The sequence below is a fragment of the Syngnathus typhle genome, linkage group LG6, assembly GCF_033458585.1.
Source record: "Syngnathus typhle isolate RoL2023-S1 ecotype Sweden linkage group LG6, RoL_Styp_1.0, whole genome shotgun sequence".
NCBI classification, from domain to species: Eukaryota; Metazoa; Chordata; class Actinopteri; order Syngnathiformes; family Syngnathidae; genus Syngnathus; species Syngnathus typhle.
The window spans coordinates 2,356,602-2,376,394 of record NC_083743.1 but is presented as its reverse complement, the minus strand read 5'-3'; the positions used below and the strand labels follow the sequence as shown (position 1 = coordinate 2,376,394).

At 49.1% G+C, this 19,793-nt stretch overlaps 1 protein-coding gene across 1 annotated transcript in view; it reads right to left on the bottom strand.

Moving 5' to 3' along the window:
• Positions 1-19,793, bottom strand: part of LOC133155619 (protocadherin-16-like) — a 55,713-nt gene that overhangs the window by 34,387 nt on the left and 1,533 nt on the right. The window contains exon 2 of the mRNA XM_061281077.1: positions 14,062-15,879. Within this exon, the coding sequence (XP_061137061.1) occupies positions 14,062-15,858 (1,797 nt within the window). The 5' untranslated portion in view covers positions 15,859-15,879. The remainder of the gene's footprint in view (positions 1-14,061; positions 15,880-19,793) is intronic.

Below are 19,793 nucleotides of genomic sequence, written 5' to 3'. Positions count from 1 at the left end.
TGTCGACGGACACCTGGGAACTGTTTTAACTGGTGAAAATAAATGCATACTATGCTTCATCTAGGCACAAACGTGTTTTCCTTTTTTTTTTTCCATCCGACGAGAACATTAGCCTCCCCTGTTCTATTCAGGCCGCGGCGCGTCACATGACCGCGGCTGATGGATTGGTCTTGTGGCGGCTGAGACGGCTCACGGGAGATTGCTACCAGATGAAAAGGTCTCGGGGTGCAAACTCAGAATAGAACCAAGAGTCTTGGATCGGGGATCAGATGCGGTCTTCCCACACCAAAACACCTCGTCCGCCTTTTGGGATAACATCCAACAATCAACAATTTGGCCAATCGCAAAGGATTGAGTCACATCTTTGTCTTTTTTGAAAATCCTGCTGCCGTTTAACTGGATCCATGCGCCGGCGAGTAAGCGTTTCATTGTTTTGGCAATTAACATTCGTCAAAGTCTTTTTGTAATTGTCAAGTGTCACTTGAAAACAAAAACAGGTTGATTAAGTTTCACAATTTGACTCTGGAACATATGTCCAAACGAGCAGTGCCCTGGAAGCCATTGCAAGTGTCGGGAAACAAACATTTGCTGTGAAAAATCAAACGGATTCCGCAAGAGTGATGCCGTTTGCAGATATTTATAAAAATAGGGGGCCCAGACAATCTTTTTCCGTCCCGTCTCCCGGCATCCTCTTGCGGGTATCCAAATTAACTCGCGCCAGATATCTCATTCAATATCGCAACAAGGTTTTATTGTTTTGGCGCGGCGGGGGACATAAATCACGTGGCGGCGAGGAGCGCCTTTCAGCGTGTACGAAATATGCGCCGCCCGCTCTCACCTGCCTTCCCCTTTTTTTGGGACTACACATTAGGATCGGGGGATTTGCGGCCTTTTAGGTCAACACTCGACGCCGCTCGGCAAGAAAACACATTTTATGCGCGCGACACGCTCGGCCTGTAAAGTGACAAATCAAAATAATTACACAGGACGCCACTAACGCGGCCCAGATGTTGTTTGGGCTCGGCGGAGGAGGAGGGGCTTGAAGAAAAAAAAGATGTGTACGCTTCCCTTAATCTGTCTAAAATGTACAATTTCAAGTGCTTATGAAAATATTTTCTCTGGAAATATCCTCGGCGTATAGAAGAAGCTGTGAACACAAGTCTGCTTCCTGATAAATCAGACGCGGTTGCACACATGAGGGAGAGAGGGAAAGTCATGTTACACATAAGAGGGGGAGAATTACAAAAAATAGATTGTTGTCATGACGCACACGCACACGCACACACACCGGTGGGGGGGTAGTTAGGGAGGCGCGGTCAGGGGTCGGTGGGCTCGGGTGTCAATCAGAGAGCGGAGCAGCATTTTGCGGGCCCTCCCACCCGCGAGCCAGACAGAAGGCGAGCGGAGCGGCCCGGGCTCGGCTCAGCTCGGGCTTGGCAGCCGGCGAGCTCTGCGGCGCCCGTGGCCCCTCCTTTTCGCTGGGCTGGATAAGCCCGGGGAGTGTGGCGCCTCTGAGGTTAGCCGCCTGCCTGCGTGGAGACACCAGCTCCATCAGGAGCCTATTTTTACTCCATTTTGCTTTTTTTCCCCCCCATTCACCCCAACTGGCTTTTCCTTCCTCTGCCATGGTCTTCTTCTACTACGACCGTGATGATGATAGGATGTGCTTGAGCCACATCCACGAGAGAAAATGAAAGAAACAAAACACATGAATGGCAGCGGGCTTCCTTTCGTGCCGTGATTCTTGACGTTAAGTAAAGGCGAGAAAAGAAATATATAGAATCTGCGACAGACTGTTTTGGCCGTATGCACGCAGGCAGGCAGGCAGGCAGGCAGGCAGGCAGGCAGGCAGGCAGGCAGGCAGGCAGCATATGCACGGCTAAAGTTAGCCAAACAGCTGCCACGGTTCTTTGGAATGTTTTTCACCCAATCAAAGCAAATCAAAATGGCTGCCTCAAAGCAAAATGGCCAACTTCCTGTTCAATTCCCTTGTGGAAAATGAGCGCTTTCAACAACTATCTGGCAGATTTGTACTTTCAACCGGTTGTTTACAACTTCATCGCTGACGCCATACTTAAAAAAAAAAAAAAAAAAGCATTGAAAGGCGGCCATATTGTCATGCAGCTCGCAAACTTCCTTCCGTCCGGGCCATGGAGCAACAAGAAAGGGAAGCCATGAGAGCCGTCGGACGGCCTTTTGTGGCCTTTCTCAAAGGCCTTCAATGTCCACGTTGGGTTGTTTTTTGGGAAGCGCTGCGTTTATTTCAAGCAGCTAATGGGACATGTTGAGGCAATTCACGTACAATGCGGCTACGCTGGCGCAGTGGCGGGCAAGCGGGCGGGGCGGGGCGGGCGGTCCCTCCGCTTTAGCATCATAAAGCAACACTTCCTGACAAACGCGACGTTGGCGCCATTAGCCATTCCAGCCACGCGCATTGTGGGCGAGCCCCCACCACCCGTTGCATTTTTTTTTTCTCTCTTTCTCCACACAGGCCGGCAACAGCGTGACGACGGTGTGAACGGGGTCTGGACGGCTCTTGCAAAAGCCATCAGATTAGCCTTTGGGTTTATGTGGAAGCTCGCAACAAGGTCGCCGATGTAGCGAGAGCTGCAATTAGGAGCGAGCGCTCGCCGGACCTCCGGAGCATGAAAGGCACGCCGTTGCTTGTTAAACGTCCCGAGAAATCCTTGAGGGCAGATATTTTAGAGTTGCTGAAAAGGAGCTGCAGGTATGTTGAGGCTTTATTCCAGTCATCCTTTGAGGCTGAAGCTTTTCAATGCTTTGTTGGCAATGTTCAGGAGAAGATTCCAAAGCCTTGAGTTACTTTGGTGCTTTTTCTGGAAGAGCGGGCCGTTTTCTCCCTGTCATCCACATCCACTCATCGTGGCTGCAGTGTTCCTTTCCACTGACCTCCTCCGACGCCCTATCCCCCCCCCCCCCCCCTTGCCCTCCTCCTCCTCTTCAAGCCACATCTAAAGAGTGCCGGGCTTAAGCAGAGGATCGGAAACTAACCCAACGCCGTCCTCCGATTCGAGAGTTGGATCCCTGTGACGTTGGAAAGTTAATCCCCGGGGCCCCGAGGGGGTGGGGGTTGGGGGGGTCAGCGTTCACCTTCCACCCCCTCCAACCCGCCTTTTGAGGGTCGCTTTAATGAGCTTATTAGTGAGAGTGAAGCTCCAATGAACTTTATGTCTACAACTGCTGAGCTGGTTGCTTTTGTTTTCGATTTGTGCAATGAAATTTGGGGAAAATGCAAATAATGTCAAATAGACGTTGAAACGAAAAGGCGCCACAATTTCCAGTTCAATGAAAAGCAGCTGAAGCTGACCTACTTGCGTATCATTTACGAGCCGCTGTTTTTGCACCAGTTGTCGCCGGGGCTCAAGAAAGGTCCGCCGGGACTCTTTTTGGAAGTGCGTCGTTCCCCTTTGCTTATTACCATAACCGTGACCTGTGACCCTGCGCAGATCATTCTTCATTTCCCCTTCAGACGCGGGCCAAAACCAGACCAGGATGTGGACGGCGGAAAATCCCGCAGGACGCCTTAAAACAACAAGGGTGACGGAATGAGGCCGGACTGAGCGCTTTTGTCTTGTGATGTGATAATAGCTCTTGAAACTTTCACTTGGCTATCCGCAAGTATGAAGTGCTAGCTAACGTTTGGCTAACGCGTTTGTTTGGTTGGATTCAAGGCAATGACTTGGCATTGGGGAACAAGGTCTTTTCCATTGCTATGTCACTCGCAGCTGTCCAGTGACAACCTAGTAGGTCCATTCTATACAAATATCTCAAATGTTTCCTATTCCCATGTTCTTTGGAAGCAAGACTTTCAAATGACTGATTGACACACAAAATAGAGGAGCCACAGTAACTTTTCAAATTTGAAGGTCATTCCAATTCTTTCACGACAAGAGAGTGTTTGGCGATGGGATTGGTGGCCCCTCGCTGAACTCGTCTGCTACATATGACGCACGTATTTCAGCCTTGAATTGTCGGTGCGGCGCGATGCCGACTCGGGCGAACGAGGTCGTGCGAGCGAGCGTTTCGCTCGGCGCCAACATTTCTTGGCTTCCGTGCTCAAATAACATGATTGAGTCATGCCACGTGTCGGCGTATCCGTCCGCTTTTACCGAGGCATCGTTTCTTGCATAATGTTTTGGTTTTGGCCCGGTCCGCATGCAGACATGGCGCAGCATCCCGCGTCTGCGTCCAAACGTTCCACTTTGGAAAGTGATCAGGCGCAACATTTGATCTTTCCCCCTTCTCTGGGAAAATGCTATTTTTTCGTTGTCTTTACAATCCTCTTAAAACCTCACGTAAGTGTTTCATTCCACTGCTGCGGGCCAAGAAAGTGTCTCGAGAGGACGATGATTGTGAATTATGATCGATAGCCTTAAAAAGTTGCACGCCGCCCTTGTGCTCCCTTTTTCATGGCGACCCCTGCAAATAAGTGTCACTTTGCTTTGATGAGCTGACAAAAAGTTTCTCCTAAAGGCTCAAGGATGCCTGATTCCAAATTGAGGTCAAACTCGAGCTGGAGTCAATTGAATTGGCTCAAAATGGCCGACTTCCTGTTCAATCTTGCGCATGGCTCCTTTTCCAAAATTCCACTCGATGGGTGAAACTGGTAGCAGGAGTAGTCTGGACTATTGATTGACTCTTTTCCATGGATGTGGACTAAAACCTTGTTTATTTTTTTTTTAAAGATACTGAGGCATTAGCAAAAGTGTGAGTGTGTTTTGTCGCCGTGGAAACAGGCTGATAAACAACCTTGAGATTACAAAAAACTGCTTAGTCGCCAAGATGAATACGTACGCCCTGCTCGGTCTGTCAGATGCCTCTCCGAATTCTAAATTTGTTAATGATGGTGAGAAAGGGCAAAACGGTAAACACCGGATGAGCACTCACTGACCGCCCGCCCGCCCGCTCGCCCGCCCGCTGCACCGCAGCGCGTTGCGTAAATAGTCAGCCGCAAATCAGAAAAAGGGAGGAAAAAAAAAAACAGGCAGTCCGGGCTGATGATTAGCCTGTAAAAAGCAGTTTCTACTTTAAGCAACTCTCCGCTCGCCCGCCCGCCCGCCCATTTGTGTTTCCCTCCATCGCCATGGCAACACAACGGCACTCGGGCCCGGGCCGCACGCCTCTTTTGCACGCACATGCGTTGCGGCATGAGGTCTAATGGCCTCCTTTTCACTCGCAGGATCTGCTCGCCTTCTCACTCTTTTCCCACCGTCATCATCCTGGACTGTTTTCGATTAGCCGCTCGTTTTCCTTTCGTTAAGTTCACCGAGAAGACTCCATTTGCAAACTCCTAAGCCGTGTTGTCCATTTCAATGTGCTGATTAGGAGAGCAATAACTCTTATCAACGATTTTTCAAATGACGACAACCCGAATGTCGGCGTGCGTCTTGTCACAATGCTTTGACACTCAGCGTTAAACACAACAGTGCGAAGGCGGAGATTAGAAAAAACACAGAGTCCAGGCTGTCACCAAATCTGTCATGGTCGCTATTTTATTCATGTTCACCCCTACCCGCGTCCCCGTTGCTATTTATGCCGGCATATTAATGCGCTCCTCGTTTTGTCCTTGATGAATCCACATTACGGAGAGTGGCGTTTGATGACTGGTCAGCCAGGCTCTGCCTTCTTTTTGTTCGAGGGCAACAAATTGTCACTTCATCTCAGTGTCTATAAATTGTCGTACGCGTTTACATTGCTTTGAATGTGGAGTAAATCCAGATTAAACCTGGTTTAACACTGTGACCTGGGAAGTGTCACAAATTTGACTGAAATATGATAGGCCGTTTTGAAATTGTAAATATGCAGATTCTCAACCACATGGAATCAGATCGGATCTGGATCCAATTGAGTTTTGTTTAAAGCATTTCCAATTTGATTCAACCAAACAAATTGCGACGCGAACAAACGGAGGTTGGCTATGAAACGTGTCGGTTTTAAAAGTAAAATACACATGTGCGCAGTAAATGCTTCGTTTCACATATTTGTGGCACTGATCATCTAGAACGTAATGCACTCTGGGGTCACACTCATCTGGTAATTACTGCTGCTCACGAAGAAAAAAAAAATTAAAATCAACACAGGCGCTACTCGACGATGCGATTCGTGCCGCAACGCAAGTTTGTGTTTGCTTTGGAGACCACACACACTGGGAGGATGATGCAGCCCAGGAGACCTTCTGGCGTCATCAAAATGAGCTCGCTTCAAGTAGCTCCTCCGCCCGCCTTGGCCTCACCACCGCATTTATTTTCAATCAAAGTCTTTGTTCGACTCTCAATGATGAAACTTCCTGCCTGTCTTTTACTCACACAGCTTTGTCCAATCAGGATTTGTGTTTGGAAAGATGATGCGCCAGCAGTGATGCGCTCACTTCTCACGATACGTTTGACCCGACTGGCTCGGAAAAACGCCGTGGTCTCCCACCAAATTTTCATTCTGATGTTTCGACCTCGCCGCTGGAAAAAAATTCATCCGACAACCAGCCCGATGGAGTATTTTCGTGTCTACTGTACATTTGCATGGACATTTCCTAATTAGCTGGTGTTATTCCTTCAAGTCCACAGGCAAATTGCTTCCATTAATCACCCTTGCTGCCGTCCGAACTAATCACGGAACCAAAGCAACATCTTGTTCGTGGTGGAAACAAGCAGAAGGTGACGCTTCAACTTTCTCCCGCCGGCATCAAATGAAAAGGAAAAGAAAAAATGGGGAAAGAGCCCCGCGAGCTCGTGTTGTTGTAAAGTCGTGCCGAGTCAGATTGTTTTGTACGACTGCCCAGCACATGATTGCACTCAAGTTGTTCCCGCTGGCGACCAGCGTGCCAAAACAATGACCTGTGAAGGAGTTAGGAAGAAGCCCACGTCACAACGACTGAGCGCGCTACAAATGGACGGAATTAGCCAGCATTGCTAGCTGCAAGCTACTTGCTACATGCAGAGATCTCCGATTAGTGCGATGTATCCTTGAGCGAGCTTTTAATTGGCCGAAAGCGAGGGGAAGTTGAATTATTGAAGAATTATGAAATCATTCTAATTCTTTAAGAATGATTTAATGATGATTTAATTGTTTAATAATTATAATCTTAATTATTTATATTTGTAGATTCTTTTTTTTTAAATGATAGAACATTGATTTACTGACAATTATTTTAAAGCTCTGCCTCCGTCTAGGAGCTGTGGTCTTGACACGGATGCTTCTGGAATGTGATTCAAATCCATATTGTTAGTGCATCCTGTGCCCATTATGAGACAGCAAGAAGCGCTTGCATTGCTGTCAAAGCATCAACAAGTTGTTTTTCCCTGTAGAGCAACAGAGAAGAAATCATCTCTGTATTTAGCCTGGAGCTATTTTTTCTCATCTCCTCCGTCAAACCTACACATAACCTCCATCATTTTCCTTTTGTATTCCAAGTTGGATGCAGAGCCGCTGTCACGCTACGCCGGCGTGGCCGGCCGGGCGATGAAGCGCGTCGCTGTCGTTTGGCCCGAAGATGCCAAAGCATTGGAGCATCTGCTTTGTAAATGTTTCCTCTGCCGTTTACACACTGGCAACACCGCTAAGGCAATCTGGGAGGAATCCGAAGCACTGATTGGAGCATTCATTCTTGCTTAAAGAAAAGTATGCCTGCAAGACACACACACACACACACATGGACACACACACACAAGCAAAGCCAATGCTTGGCTGCTTTGATACCACATCACACATCTCGAGTGAGGAGGCTCTCCTGCCTAATTACAGCTCTCCCCACACTGCCTCTGGGTTCCGTAGTGCACGACAATCTAAATTTGCTCTCCCAACGCCCGTGGTTAAAAGAAGCTCCAAACATAAACACTCCAGCACCGGGCCAAATGAGCCCCTGCTGATGGAGTACACAAGCCTGTGGTAATTAGTCCCGCTGCTAAATTTCTTAAACAAGCAGTTGTCTGGCCTCACCATAGGACGGACGGACGGACGGACAACCTTGGGTTGTGACCAATATGACGCAAGGAGGGTTAGGGTAATGGCTCTGAAACACGCAAGCGGACCACCGTAGAGGATGTGCGGGTGCCTGGCTGTCTGACAACGGCGGCCAAGCGACATGTAAAAGTAGCGCATCCCTCGGCCGCAAAGCATCAGTCTCCAGCGGCATCTTCCTCTTCTGTGGAAGCCCGTCTACCTTGGAAAATCTCGTCGAGGTCTCGGTTTACTTCGGCGGGCGACTGCCAGATTAGCGAGCGGCGCTAAAATGTCTTTATTTATAAGCAGCATTACGCAAGACTAAATAGTCATCAGTTTTCCATGAAGCGGGAAATGCAAGGGTGGCTGGCTGGCTGGCTGGCTGGCTGGCTGGCGTACGGGCCAAGCTAGAAACGAGATACAGGTGTGGAGCCAGGATTTCCTTGTGTCAACATTTCCCATTTCTCAACGCCATCCGCTTGACAGATGGGAAAGATGCAAATCCAAAATGGCATAGGATCGGGTGCTGATCCAAAATGGGATTATCGGGCCTCGACGGAGGTCTGCGGATGATATACGACAAGTGACAATCTATTACCGAGCTGTTTTCCATCAATCAGATAAAACGTGAACATTTCCAAACATTAGCGCTCATCCTTTTGGCGCAAGGCCACCGTCGCCGCTTCTAATCAGACCGAACGGATCCAATTAGCTCGGTCGAAATAGAACGGCGTAACCGCACGCTGTGTGCGACGGAAGGCGGCGCAGCCAGCCGTGCGGCAGCGAGGGACCGAGGCTGCTGGCGGTGAATGAAAAAAAAAAAAAGGCCCCTTGAGGTCTCTGGCAGACGCCAGCGAAGCATTCTTTGTAAACACTCGCGATTTGGATGTGGAGATCATTTTCTGGGCGGTTAAGATATTTTAGGGTCTCCGCGTGTGTGCGGGTGTGTAGCGCATGCTTTTCTCGGAAGCAGCCATTTTGTAATAAATGCAAAAGACAGAGTACAGGGGGCCAGACAACCGAATCCAAACTTGGATACAAGTATCGTATGATATGGTGGGAAAGATATCATTACAGTAACGACTGAAATGGGAATCATATCGAACATTGAATGATTAGCGTTAATCGTGCACCTTTCAAGATGTCAGATATCCATGGACCCCCGTCCGTGTCCTGCAAAATACCTTGCAGGGTTTTTGTTTTTCTTCTGAGGACGGGGTCAAGTTTCCGCTGGTTCCAGATTCTGGCTACCTGGCACGCTGTCACCGGCCGGCCGGCTGTCTGCTCCGCAGTCTGGTGGCTCCTGATGGACAGCTTGGGGCTGCACGGATGATTTAGCCCAGATTTGTTCAGGAACGGAAGCACTACTCGGAGCAGATGACGCTTCCCCATGCCCAGCTTGTCCGGCAACTGCCAAAGTGCGACTGAGCCTGTGAGAACAGAAGGCCTGGCTAGCCCAAAGAACCTCCTGGCCTCATTCAGTGGTCCCAAGTGGAGGAGGACGTGAATCATAGAGTCAACGAAGGAGCACACACCTGCAGCCTGACTTCACCCGGCATTATCAAATTAGATAAACCCGGGCAGGGTCCGAGTAGCGGCGGAGGCCGGAGGGTTTGCAGATGCGATGCGTTCACCTGCTCTGGTCACTTCCTCCAGAGGGAGGAAATGACAGGACAGGACAATGTGGGAAAGGAAGCTAGGGGAGATAACATGTCTGGAGTCATACGGAGACAAGGGCGGTCTTCCTTGATGGTGATCCCACCCTGGATCCAAGGAGGGAGCAGAACAGCCGAGTCCAGCTGTTGCGTCGGGAGCTCGCAGCTGCCAGAGGCCGACACTCCCTCTGGATCATCTCCCGTCTTTGCTTTCTCTCATAGACACGAACAAGTTCCGCTGAGTTCTGCCTCACCTGGCAGTCGGCTGGGCTCCATTCATGAAAATATTCTGGCGGTTGCCATCTTCCTTTCTTTAAATAGCAGATGTGGGCAGGAAACCCCCGGATTCACATTTCAAATAACGCAAAGATTTCTCGGCGCCGTCAGGGTGCCTTGGCCACAGTCTGCGCAGATCATCAACCTTCACCTTGTTTGGTTTGATAACAATCAGAGCAACATTTGTTCTGCAATAAGGAATTTCCCAGTTCAACGACAAGGAAAATCAATTAAGCGCTTTCGCATTCAAGTGTGTTTTGCGAGACGAAAGCAGACGGCACGGATTCTCACAGTCGTGGTCGGGCAACCTCACGTTGGCTCACGTAGCTTAAGATGAATTTAACACGCATGTTTCTGAAACACGAGAGCATGCTGGAGTACCAAACACATGGTGAACATGCAAACGGCACACGGTGGAGATTTGAAGCAAAACGTCCTGACTGTGAGGCAGATGTGCTAACCATTAAGCGACCACACCGTTCCGCCAAAACGGCAAAGCCGTAAATCAGTTTGGCAGTCTATCCAGAACCGCTTTAGCCAAAGAAAAAAAAACAACATTCTCTCGTAAATGGAATTAATATTTGTGAGTCAGCGAGTCTTCGTATTTTGGTGCATGACCATCCGTAACGTTAATACCCCCGGCCCGGCCTGGCCCGGCCCGGCCCGACCCGGCCCGGCCCGAGCGGCCGCCCCCCTCACGCATGCCTTAGGAATCCCGTGAACTCGCTGATGGACACGGGCAATAAAACGCACTTGGCAGCCTCTGAGGAGACAACTTTGACCTTAACGCCCACGCTCCGTCCACATGTGCATGGTTGTCGTGACAAAATCCCAAGGGGGGATTGCTCGAGGAAGTATCACATTTGCTAACACATTAAGTAGCACGCCCAGTTTCCTGAAGTTGTACCGAGGAGCCGGGTCGTTAACAGAAAGGGGGGGGGGGGGGGGGAACACACCAGTCCGAGCGCGGCGTCACTCCGTCCGAGCTGGCAGAAAAACAAACCAGTGAGCGTTTTGTTTGTCGCAAATTCTTCACGCAAAACATCTGGTGAGAATTGATGACATGCTTTCTGTGCAAAAATACCAATTCTGAACTGGCCTCCCGTGTTTACACACCAAAAAAAAAACTCTGGAAGGCATCTCCATTACAAAAAAGCAGCCAAGTCCGTCGGCGGGAGGAAAAGAGTGAATGTTAAGAATGCGGCTGAGCTTTTGCCTTTTCCCTCGCAGTCACCAAATGATCGCACGCAGCAAGGCCGTTTGGCAGAAGGAACATTTTGTCGCAGCAACTGAAACATTGATGAGAAATCTTCTAGGCAATGGATCGATTTTTCATGCAAATCCCAGGCGGAGACGTTTTCTGCCTCAGCCTCTTTCAAGCTGGTTACGTTCCAGATCCAACGTACAGCTCATGAAGACGTAACGAAGCGGTGCTGGCATTCCACGGGCCTCTGAGGAAAGTCGAGCGAGCGAACGAACAAGCGGGCGGGCGGGCGGTCGGGGAGAGATTAAACGGTACTGTAGGAGCCTTTAGAGCCCGGCTCCGAGCTACCGGTTGCGGTGGCTGAGCCAAGGCTTGAAAATGAGGCGTGAACGCTCAAGCGTGATGCTGTTGAGCTTAGACAACAAAGAATGAAATGACTTCAGGATTGGATAATACATCAATAGCCTTTCACCGTGCTCCAGAAATACAAAATGTAAAGTAGTTCAGATCCGTTGGATACGCTCCTGGCCGCATTTTTCTGGATTTTGTTTGACTTGCTGCACGAGGTCAAGGTACAACTTGACACAGTGACGTCCATTGGAGGGTCAACGATATGGTTAAAAGTCACACCCGGAAATGAGAATGAGAAATGAGAAATGAGGTGAGATCTGATAAGCGTTTGGACCGAGACGACTGATCGGACGGACAGACAAGCTTGCTTGTGTCGCCGCTGTCACTCATGCTAGCACTTGTCAGGGCTCATTTCCCCTTCAACCACCCTGAGAGCCCCCCCCTGCCCCTCCACCACGACTTTCTCCTTTTTACTGGGAGCCCCATGCAGACAGAGGGACAATTCTTAGCCAAAAAGGTAATGAAGTGAGGTGTGAATGAGTTAGCAGTCAATGCGTCATGACTTTTGAAATGAAATAAGTATGTCATCAGGGTGCTTCTGGATCTTGTGACATGTTTGCATGTCAGGAGTTTGCGTTAGCATTGCAGGCCGGGTGGTTAGCCTGCGCAAAGTTAGCCTGTCAGCTTTGTAAGACTTTCCATTTTGTCGAGGCGAAAAGTTTAAAACAGATCTTCAAAGCAAGACCGACTCGCGATAAATCTTGACGGGTTACAGACGTGCAACAGGTAGCGGCCACATGTAAAATTTCCTCAGGAATTTTTCTACTTTGTTATTCCAATAGAAAAGTCTGGCTGGCTGGCTTGCCTTGACATCAATGTCGAAAATCGAGTTTTTCCATGCCCAATGATACCATTTTATCACATATTGCTTGTTATTTTTATTGGATCTCGTCGGCCTTTTATTGTTCTAAGAGGGCTTGTCACATTGGTGATGAATACAGGCTGCTTTGGATTGAAGCACGCTTTACAATCCAGCGAGTACAACTGATATATAAAGTCAAAGTGACATTGAGTTATATTTTACTTGCGCACCATCCAGAGGACAGACACGGCAATGGAACTTAGACCGAAGAATAGAATTGGTATTGGCTCGTGGATGCGTCTTGCGGTTTCTTCAAATCGCATTTTGCACGTCAAATCTGATTTCCTCTCGAGAGAGTGACCTATTTTGGTTGCATGGATCCAACCGATTGAATTACAAGAACCGGTGGCCGTTAACAGGCTTTTGGGGTGTCTTCTCTGCTATCAATTACTTTTCTATCTTTGTTTTTTGAGCGCTCAGGTTGTGGGTGAGCTAATTCCCGGTTGGCGAGAGAAGCGAGTGGGCTACATTGTCGACTGTTTGCCAGCCAATCACAGGTTACAGATTGACAAGCAGCCAGTCAGTCGCACTCATACACGTCCAATTTGGAATCTTCAATTAACTTCGGAGGCCAGAGTCCCCAAAAAAGGCCCAGTCCAGTACGGCGAGAACGTTTGACTCTAAGGCAGAAGAGTCTACCACGCAGCCAAAAACAAAAGCAATAATTCGACACGGCTGGATCGACAAAGGGAAAATGGCAAAAAAGAACAGGCACACATAATTGTTGACTGCTGTGCTTGGGGGACCTGTGGGGGCTAAACAAAGAAACCACTTGAAATAGTCAATCACAATAGGCATGCATATTAAAGTGTTGTGTAATGACAAAAGAGACTATTTCATTTCTGGCTACAAAGTTTGGCTTTCCAACAGCCCCCACCGAGTCCAGGCAGTCTGTTCTCACACGGGCGGCCAAGAACCCAAGAGGGTCTGGAGAGCCAGCGAGAGCAGGCTTTGGAGAGCCTCCTCGCAATCGGACGTGTACTTGGACTCCGCGGACCAACTGAGAAGTCGCGCTACGCCGAAGGAAATGCGGAGGAAGGAAAATGTCCTTCCTGGCGAGATAACTACGTGCGGCTTTACTAGATATTTTCATCAACACGAGCTCCAACCCGCCCTGGGATTCTTCCAAAACACACATTTTTAACTATTCCTTGCTTCGTGCTCCAAATTCTATAATCAATGTCAGTTTGTTCCTATCTGCCATCATCCTTGCGGTTCCTGTGATTTATAATTAGGGGGACCTCACACAAGAAAGTCCTGGTAGCTTCTATTTGTGCGCCCGAGCCAGGAGTCGTGGTGAGGCCCCGCGTCTCTCTGCTCTGCTACCCTCCCTCCCTCTCCCCAAGGCCAAACCCTGGGCCAAGAGCCCGGCCGGCTGCTGAGCCCTCCCCTCTGTCTGTGCTGCACTCGCTAGCCAAGTCTTTGATCCATGCAAGATTCTGTCTGTAAGGGGGAAAAAAGGCTTGCGCACTGAAGGATATGCCTGAATAAAGAATCTCCAGTCTCTGTTGAGTCTTCAATGTGCCTGAACTTCAGGTTTGCTGTGTATTGTTAGTTTCTATGCCTCTCCCACACCCATACTCAAGCAGGTTCATTAGGAAGCCTTTTGTGCTTGAAGTGACACGTGAAAACAGTTTGTGGAAACTCCAAAGACAGAAATTCATCCCTTGAATGCATAGAATCTTTGGGGGTCTTACCTCCAAGATGCACGTTCCCGGAGCCGCATCCTCGCCGACAGAGACGTTGTAGAAGTTGCTCTCAAAGACGGGCTCGTTGTCGTTAATATCCTGAAGTACGATGTTGACCACGGCGGTAGACGACAGCGGCGGTCTCCCTTCGTCTGTGGCCACGACGGTTATGCTGGGATTGGGGTTCTTTTCGTAATCCAGCTGGGACAGAGTGGTGATAATCCCCGTAACGGCGTCTATGCTGAACCAGTCGGCAAAGGCGCCTTTATCCGAAAGGATGCTGTAGCTAATGTCCCCGTTGGGTCCCTGGTCTTTGTCTCTGGCGGTCACTTGTAAGACAAAAGTGCCAGGAAACACCACCTCCGGGATAACTTGCCGATACACGGCTTGGTCGAACAGCGGCGGGTTGTCGTTGATGTCGGTCACCTCGATGGTGAAGGAAGATTCGGCTCTGAGAGGAGGGTCGCCAGAGTCGGTGGCCATCACCCTCAGGTCGTAAACGTCTCTCTCCTCGCGATCGAGAATCTGATCCACGCAAACCAGGTAGATGATATTGTCTTTGGTGGTCAGTCCGAATTTGCCGTCTCCGCCCTCCAGGGACACGTTGACGTTGGCGTACTCGCCGTAGTCCGGGTCGGTGACCGAGATTCGGGCCACGTACTGTCCTGGCTGCGCGCCCTCTGAGATTTGAGGCGAGCCGTCCTCGCTGAGAAAAATGATGGTCATGGTGGGCTGGTTGTCGTTGTAGTCTCTGACGTGGATGGTGACAAAGGCGTTGGTCACCTCCGGGTGCGTGGCATTGTCTTGGGCTTGCACCACCAGTTCGTGGACTCGCCGCATCTCAAAGTCCAGCGGCTTGTTGAGGGTGATGACGCCCGTGTGGGGGTCGATAACAAAGTAGCGATCGGGGTCGCTTTGTCGCCTGTTGATCTCGTACGTCACCACGCCGTTTTCTCCCTCGTCGGCGTCCGTGGCAAACACCTGCAAGATTCTGTTTCCTGGTTGCAGGTTTTCCGATATGATGGCGTGGTAGCGGCTCTGATTAAACACGGGAGCGTTGTCGTTGATGTCCTGGACGGTGATATCTAGTGTCATTTGATCGGTTCTTTGAGGGGAACCCCCGTCAAAGCCCTCCAAGGACAAAGTATAGGTCGACCTTTTCTCCCTGTCCAAGATGGCATTGACCACCAAGTCCAGATACAGAACTTCGTTGCTTCCCCTCCTGGTCTCCAAAGTGAACGCCTGGCCAATGTTTCCATCTTTGATGAGGTAACCCTGGGTGGTGAAATGACCTCCGTCGGCATCCACCGCTGGGTCCAGAGGAAAGCGAGTGCCGATAGCCGTCTGCTCGGGGATTCGGAAGGTAGCGTGTTTTTTGGGAAATGTCGGGCCGTGGTCATTGATGTCATTCACCTTGATGGTTACCTCCACAGTCACACCTGTCATGGTTACAGCGATGAAGTGGTACCTGTCCCTCTGTTCTCGGTCCAGAACTTTGGCAGTCTTAATGATTCCCGTGCTCTCGTCAATGTCCAAATCGGTGCTCACGCCGGTGCCCTCGTGGTCGGAAATGAAATAGAGCGCCGCCGTGACGCCGGGAGGCAACCCCGCGCTGATGTCACCGACGATGGTTCCCGCTGGTTGTTCCTCGTCCAACTGTAGATCCAGGGTGCCCTGAACCGCCGGCGAATGAAGCGAAACGAGAACCAGGACGGCGTACGTCAGCGCAATCCTTCTCATCCAGCAGCCGTCACCTTGCAAAGGATCCATTGTGGACTTCCCCGCACCCTTGGCAGCTGTCTTCATTTTGGCTCCTTTTTTCTAAACCTGCAGACACATACAGTACTCATGAGGAAATGCTGAACAATATCAAAAGCTGACAGCGCTCGAGGCAACGTATTATTTCTGTTGACATACAGAGCGGGCTCGTTTAAGAGAAATAATAAACTGCGCAAAAGACTTTCCCATATGTCCAACAGGCACCGATCCCAACCCACACATACCAATTTCCCCACACCTCTTCCTTCACCTAATAAGTCAACACCTTGTTCCCTCTGCGCTGGGCTCAACTGACATCAAAACCACATGCGGCGGCGGCGGAGGTGGCGGCGCACCACTTCCCATCTCCTTGGCTGCTGCTGCTCCTCTTCCATCTAATTAAAAAGGTGCAGCTCTTATTTTTACTGCTCACCATAGCAATAGACAGTCGTGTCATCTGGATTGAAGTTGTAGTTTGATACAAACGATCAACGCTCTGGTCGCAATGCCATAGCTCCACCGCTGCTCGTCTTGGCAACGAAAGCTTTACTTGACGTTAGCAGCTTCATCGAGGCTCCCCCTGGTGGTTGGACTGATGCTAGCGTAGAGATAGAACTCCAAGTCCAGGGGCTCCGTGCCGTCTACCCCGCTAACTTTTTCTGGCTCCGCACCATTGCAATTAGCGTCTTATGGCAGCTAGCCATCAGCGCGCACAGGCTAATTTTGGAGCCTTCTGAACAAAAGATGCTAATTTGAACGTCAACGACTCGGGAGATTTACTTGTTTTAAAGTACATGTACGAGCTTGGATCGTGCCATTTGGGAATGTGATGATTAGAAACGGCAGCGACCTTTGGCATGCCGCACTTTGTACTGCATACTGCTCTTTTTGTGACCTTTTTGGCACGTCAAGCAGAAATTAAACTGACTATGCCGCATGTGCATGTTCACACTCACTTCAAATCTGGATTTCGAAGGGTAAAAAAAAAAATGCAAACGTCTCCTTGAAGAGTTTACGCCACAAACAAAACGAGTGTTGTAAACGTCGGCTTTGTGCCGGGTATTTATATCTCTTGATTAAAAGTGAGGTGTGGGCTAGCTTCCTGCCATTTTGAGACTGGCTCTAATGGGGGGGGGGGGAATGAAAGGTTGAGCACATGTGTAGCACACGCAATGCATTAAGCAGCTTTTTTTTGTGAGTGTGCTGCTCTTGGCTGCAACAGAAGCACAGCCGGAGCTTGAAACCTTTGACAAGTGCCTGAACTTTCAAGTCTGCAGTATTGATTTATGCTCCAGCAACCCTTGGCATTTTTTCCCCTTTGCTCCAAAACGACAAAGGATAACTTTCCAAGGCTGCAGTTTTTGTAAGGATTCCACAATTGAAATAAAGCGGCCCTTTGGTTGGGTAGAGGACTTCTGCCGGGCCAGCCAGGCCTAATGGATCTTGCAGACATGCTGGGGTAATTGCATGAAAAAAGCAGAGAGAGTTTGAAAGGGGAAAAGATTCAAGGCTGAGAGGAATCTCCACGTTCAACGTGTGACATGTCGCTCTTTCTGGATGTCTCGAGGTCAGTCAGCAGCAATCTTGAGGTCAAAAAAGACGTTAGAGAAGTTCTGCAAACTTTTGTTGTGTGGCTAAGCTAGCTAGCATGTGAGAGCGATAGTAAGTCAATTCCTTTTGAGGCTTTTACCTCGCCCTCGTTTTCTTTGCCTGTGACGACTTAGAAGCCCGGAGAGTGAACGCATGCAGGTTTCAAGGACTTACAAGCAGAATCAAAACATCTGCTCCACTCTAGCAGAGCACTTTCTGCTGACTACGCACGTCTTCCATCTTGATACATCACAATACATAAAAAAATACATTTGCTGTTTTATTCCTGCCGCTTGCAGAAGTGCAATTTGTCTTCTTGCGCCATAGGAACATGACAAGCACATCTTTACTTTTGGCGTCGCTCACAATAGGGGAAGAAAAAAAAAAACATCAGCTCTGTTGCCACCTTCCGCAAGCTTCACCCAAGTAATCATTTGATTTCCTGCAGACTCAACTTGGCTTTAATTTTGGCCACAATGACTCGATCAGGATCAGCTTGAAACTTGACTTCACAATCATGCACAAATGTGACTTAATTACTCCTCTCGACCTATTTGTCAAACTTGATATCTTTCCATTAAATCAATGACTTTCCGAAATCAAGCACGGCTGCATACTTGCACAACTTTCATTAAAGCAACCAATAAACCTGGAGGGGATAGTGTGTGTGTGTGTGTGTGTGTGTGTGTGTGTGTGTGTGTGTGTGTGTGTGTGTGTGTGTGTGTGTGTGTGTGCGTGTGCGTGTGTGTGTGTGTGTGAGGGGGGTGGAGGTCTTCTCTACAACTGCGGTCCACTACGTAACTACAGCCTCCGACTTCATGTCACCAGTCCAGTTAGCTTGTGGTCAGAGACCTTGCCAGCCCGGACCAGGCTCGGTGGAGCCAGAATGGAAACCACAAACACGTGTGACGGACGAACGTGAAGACGATGAGCGTCCAGCCAAAACAACTAGAAAGGCTTCAAATCACATTTGAAAACTCATCACAAGATTAGTTACACTCATGAAAAGAGCGCCACGAATCCTCCCATGGTCCAGCGAGCAAGACAATCGGCAAATCAGGATTGTTTTTGAGTGTTTTAGGCTAGCTAGTAGCTAGGCTGTAGCTAGGATAGCTAAGCAAGTTAGCTAACTAGCGCAATAGATGGCCAGAAGTTGGGTGTTGCGTTTACAACACATTAGCTCGAAAGCTAGCTGGCTACCAAGAATGCGAGATGGATCCATAGAACAAACTACAGTAGGTTTGTTTGAGTTTTTTAAGATAGCTAGCTAACTTGCGTGACTGGCGTTTATTTCAATTCTTCCAATGGCGAGAGTGAGACTGTGTGTGACGCATTTATGCAGCAACACACACCTCAGTGGCATCATCCACAACACGCGACGTCAGGTGTCGGCGACACGTGTGTTTGGATACGGCCTCAGAATTGATGCGGGATTCACCGTTTCCCGAAGGCATGGCAGCAGGCGGGCATATGGTTGTATTTAATAAGTGCCGCCGTTGTGTTTCCCGCACGCCCTCGCAGCATGGGCTCCCGTTTGAAATGGAAGAAAAAGGCTAACGGGGGGGTTAATTGAGTCCAACGTAGCACTCGCTGTCTGGCTCAGCGTGACGCCTGTGTGTCGTGACATTTCATAATTGGAATCAAAGTCGTCGAAATAAATACAAGAGAAAATGATGAGCAAACAATGGATGATAAACGATGAAAGACACGATGAAAGAAATTGTCCAAGCCTCAAGCCTTTGGTCAAGACAGCCTCAAAAGATTGCCAGATTTCCCAAGACCACAATGCAGGGGAAGAATGATTTAGTAGGGCTTTTTTGCTTTTTAAATGCAACCACTTGGAGTCTGAGAGGAGGAGCCCTCCTGGGTGGCGTGGATAAGGCCGTCCAAAAATGATCCACATGTCATTATTTTAATCCCATGCAGGGTTGTGTATCGGCAGCTGTGTCGGGCTGCAAGGGCAGTGAGGGTGAAAGAATGGCGCCTTGCTTATGACATAATCCGTTTTTTTCGAGGGGGGTTTCCCCACACACACACTTCTGGGAATATTATGATCAATAACGCTGAGTCATATTTTTTTATTATCATTAATTATTTAATTAAAAGTCTGTTTGAGAACCTTTACCTTCAATGTCGGGCAGCATCAGGTTTGCCTCACAGTCAAAAGGTTCCAAGCTCAAACATTTCAAAACCTGGATGGAGCGGGTCATCATTCAAGATGCTGGCAGCCTTAATGATTATTTTGCCGATTCGGCTCATTGAGAACATCCGACATACGGATGGATCTGTTGCAAGCAAATGGCTCGTGCAATGGAAGCACGACAGTTACATCAAAGGCAAAACAAAAGCAAAGTGTGCACGACTGACTAAAGCAACCCCTGCAGGCAGGCAGG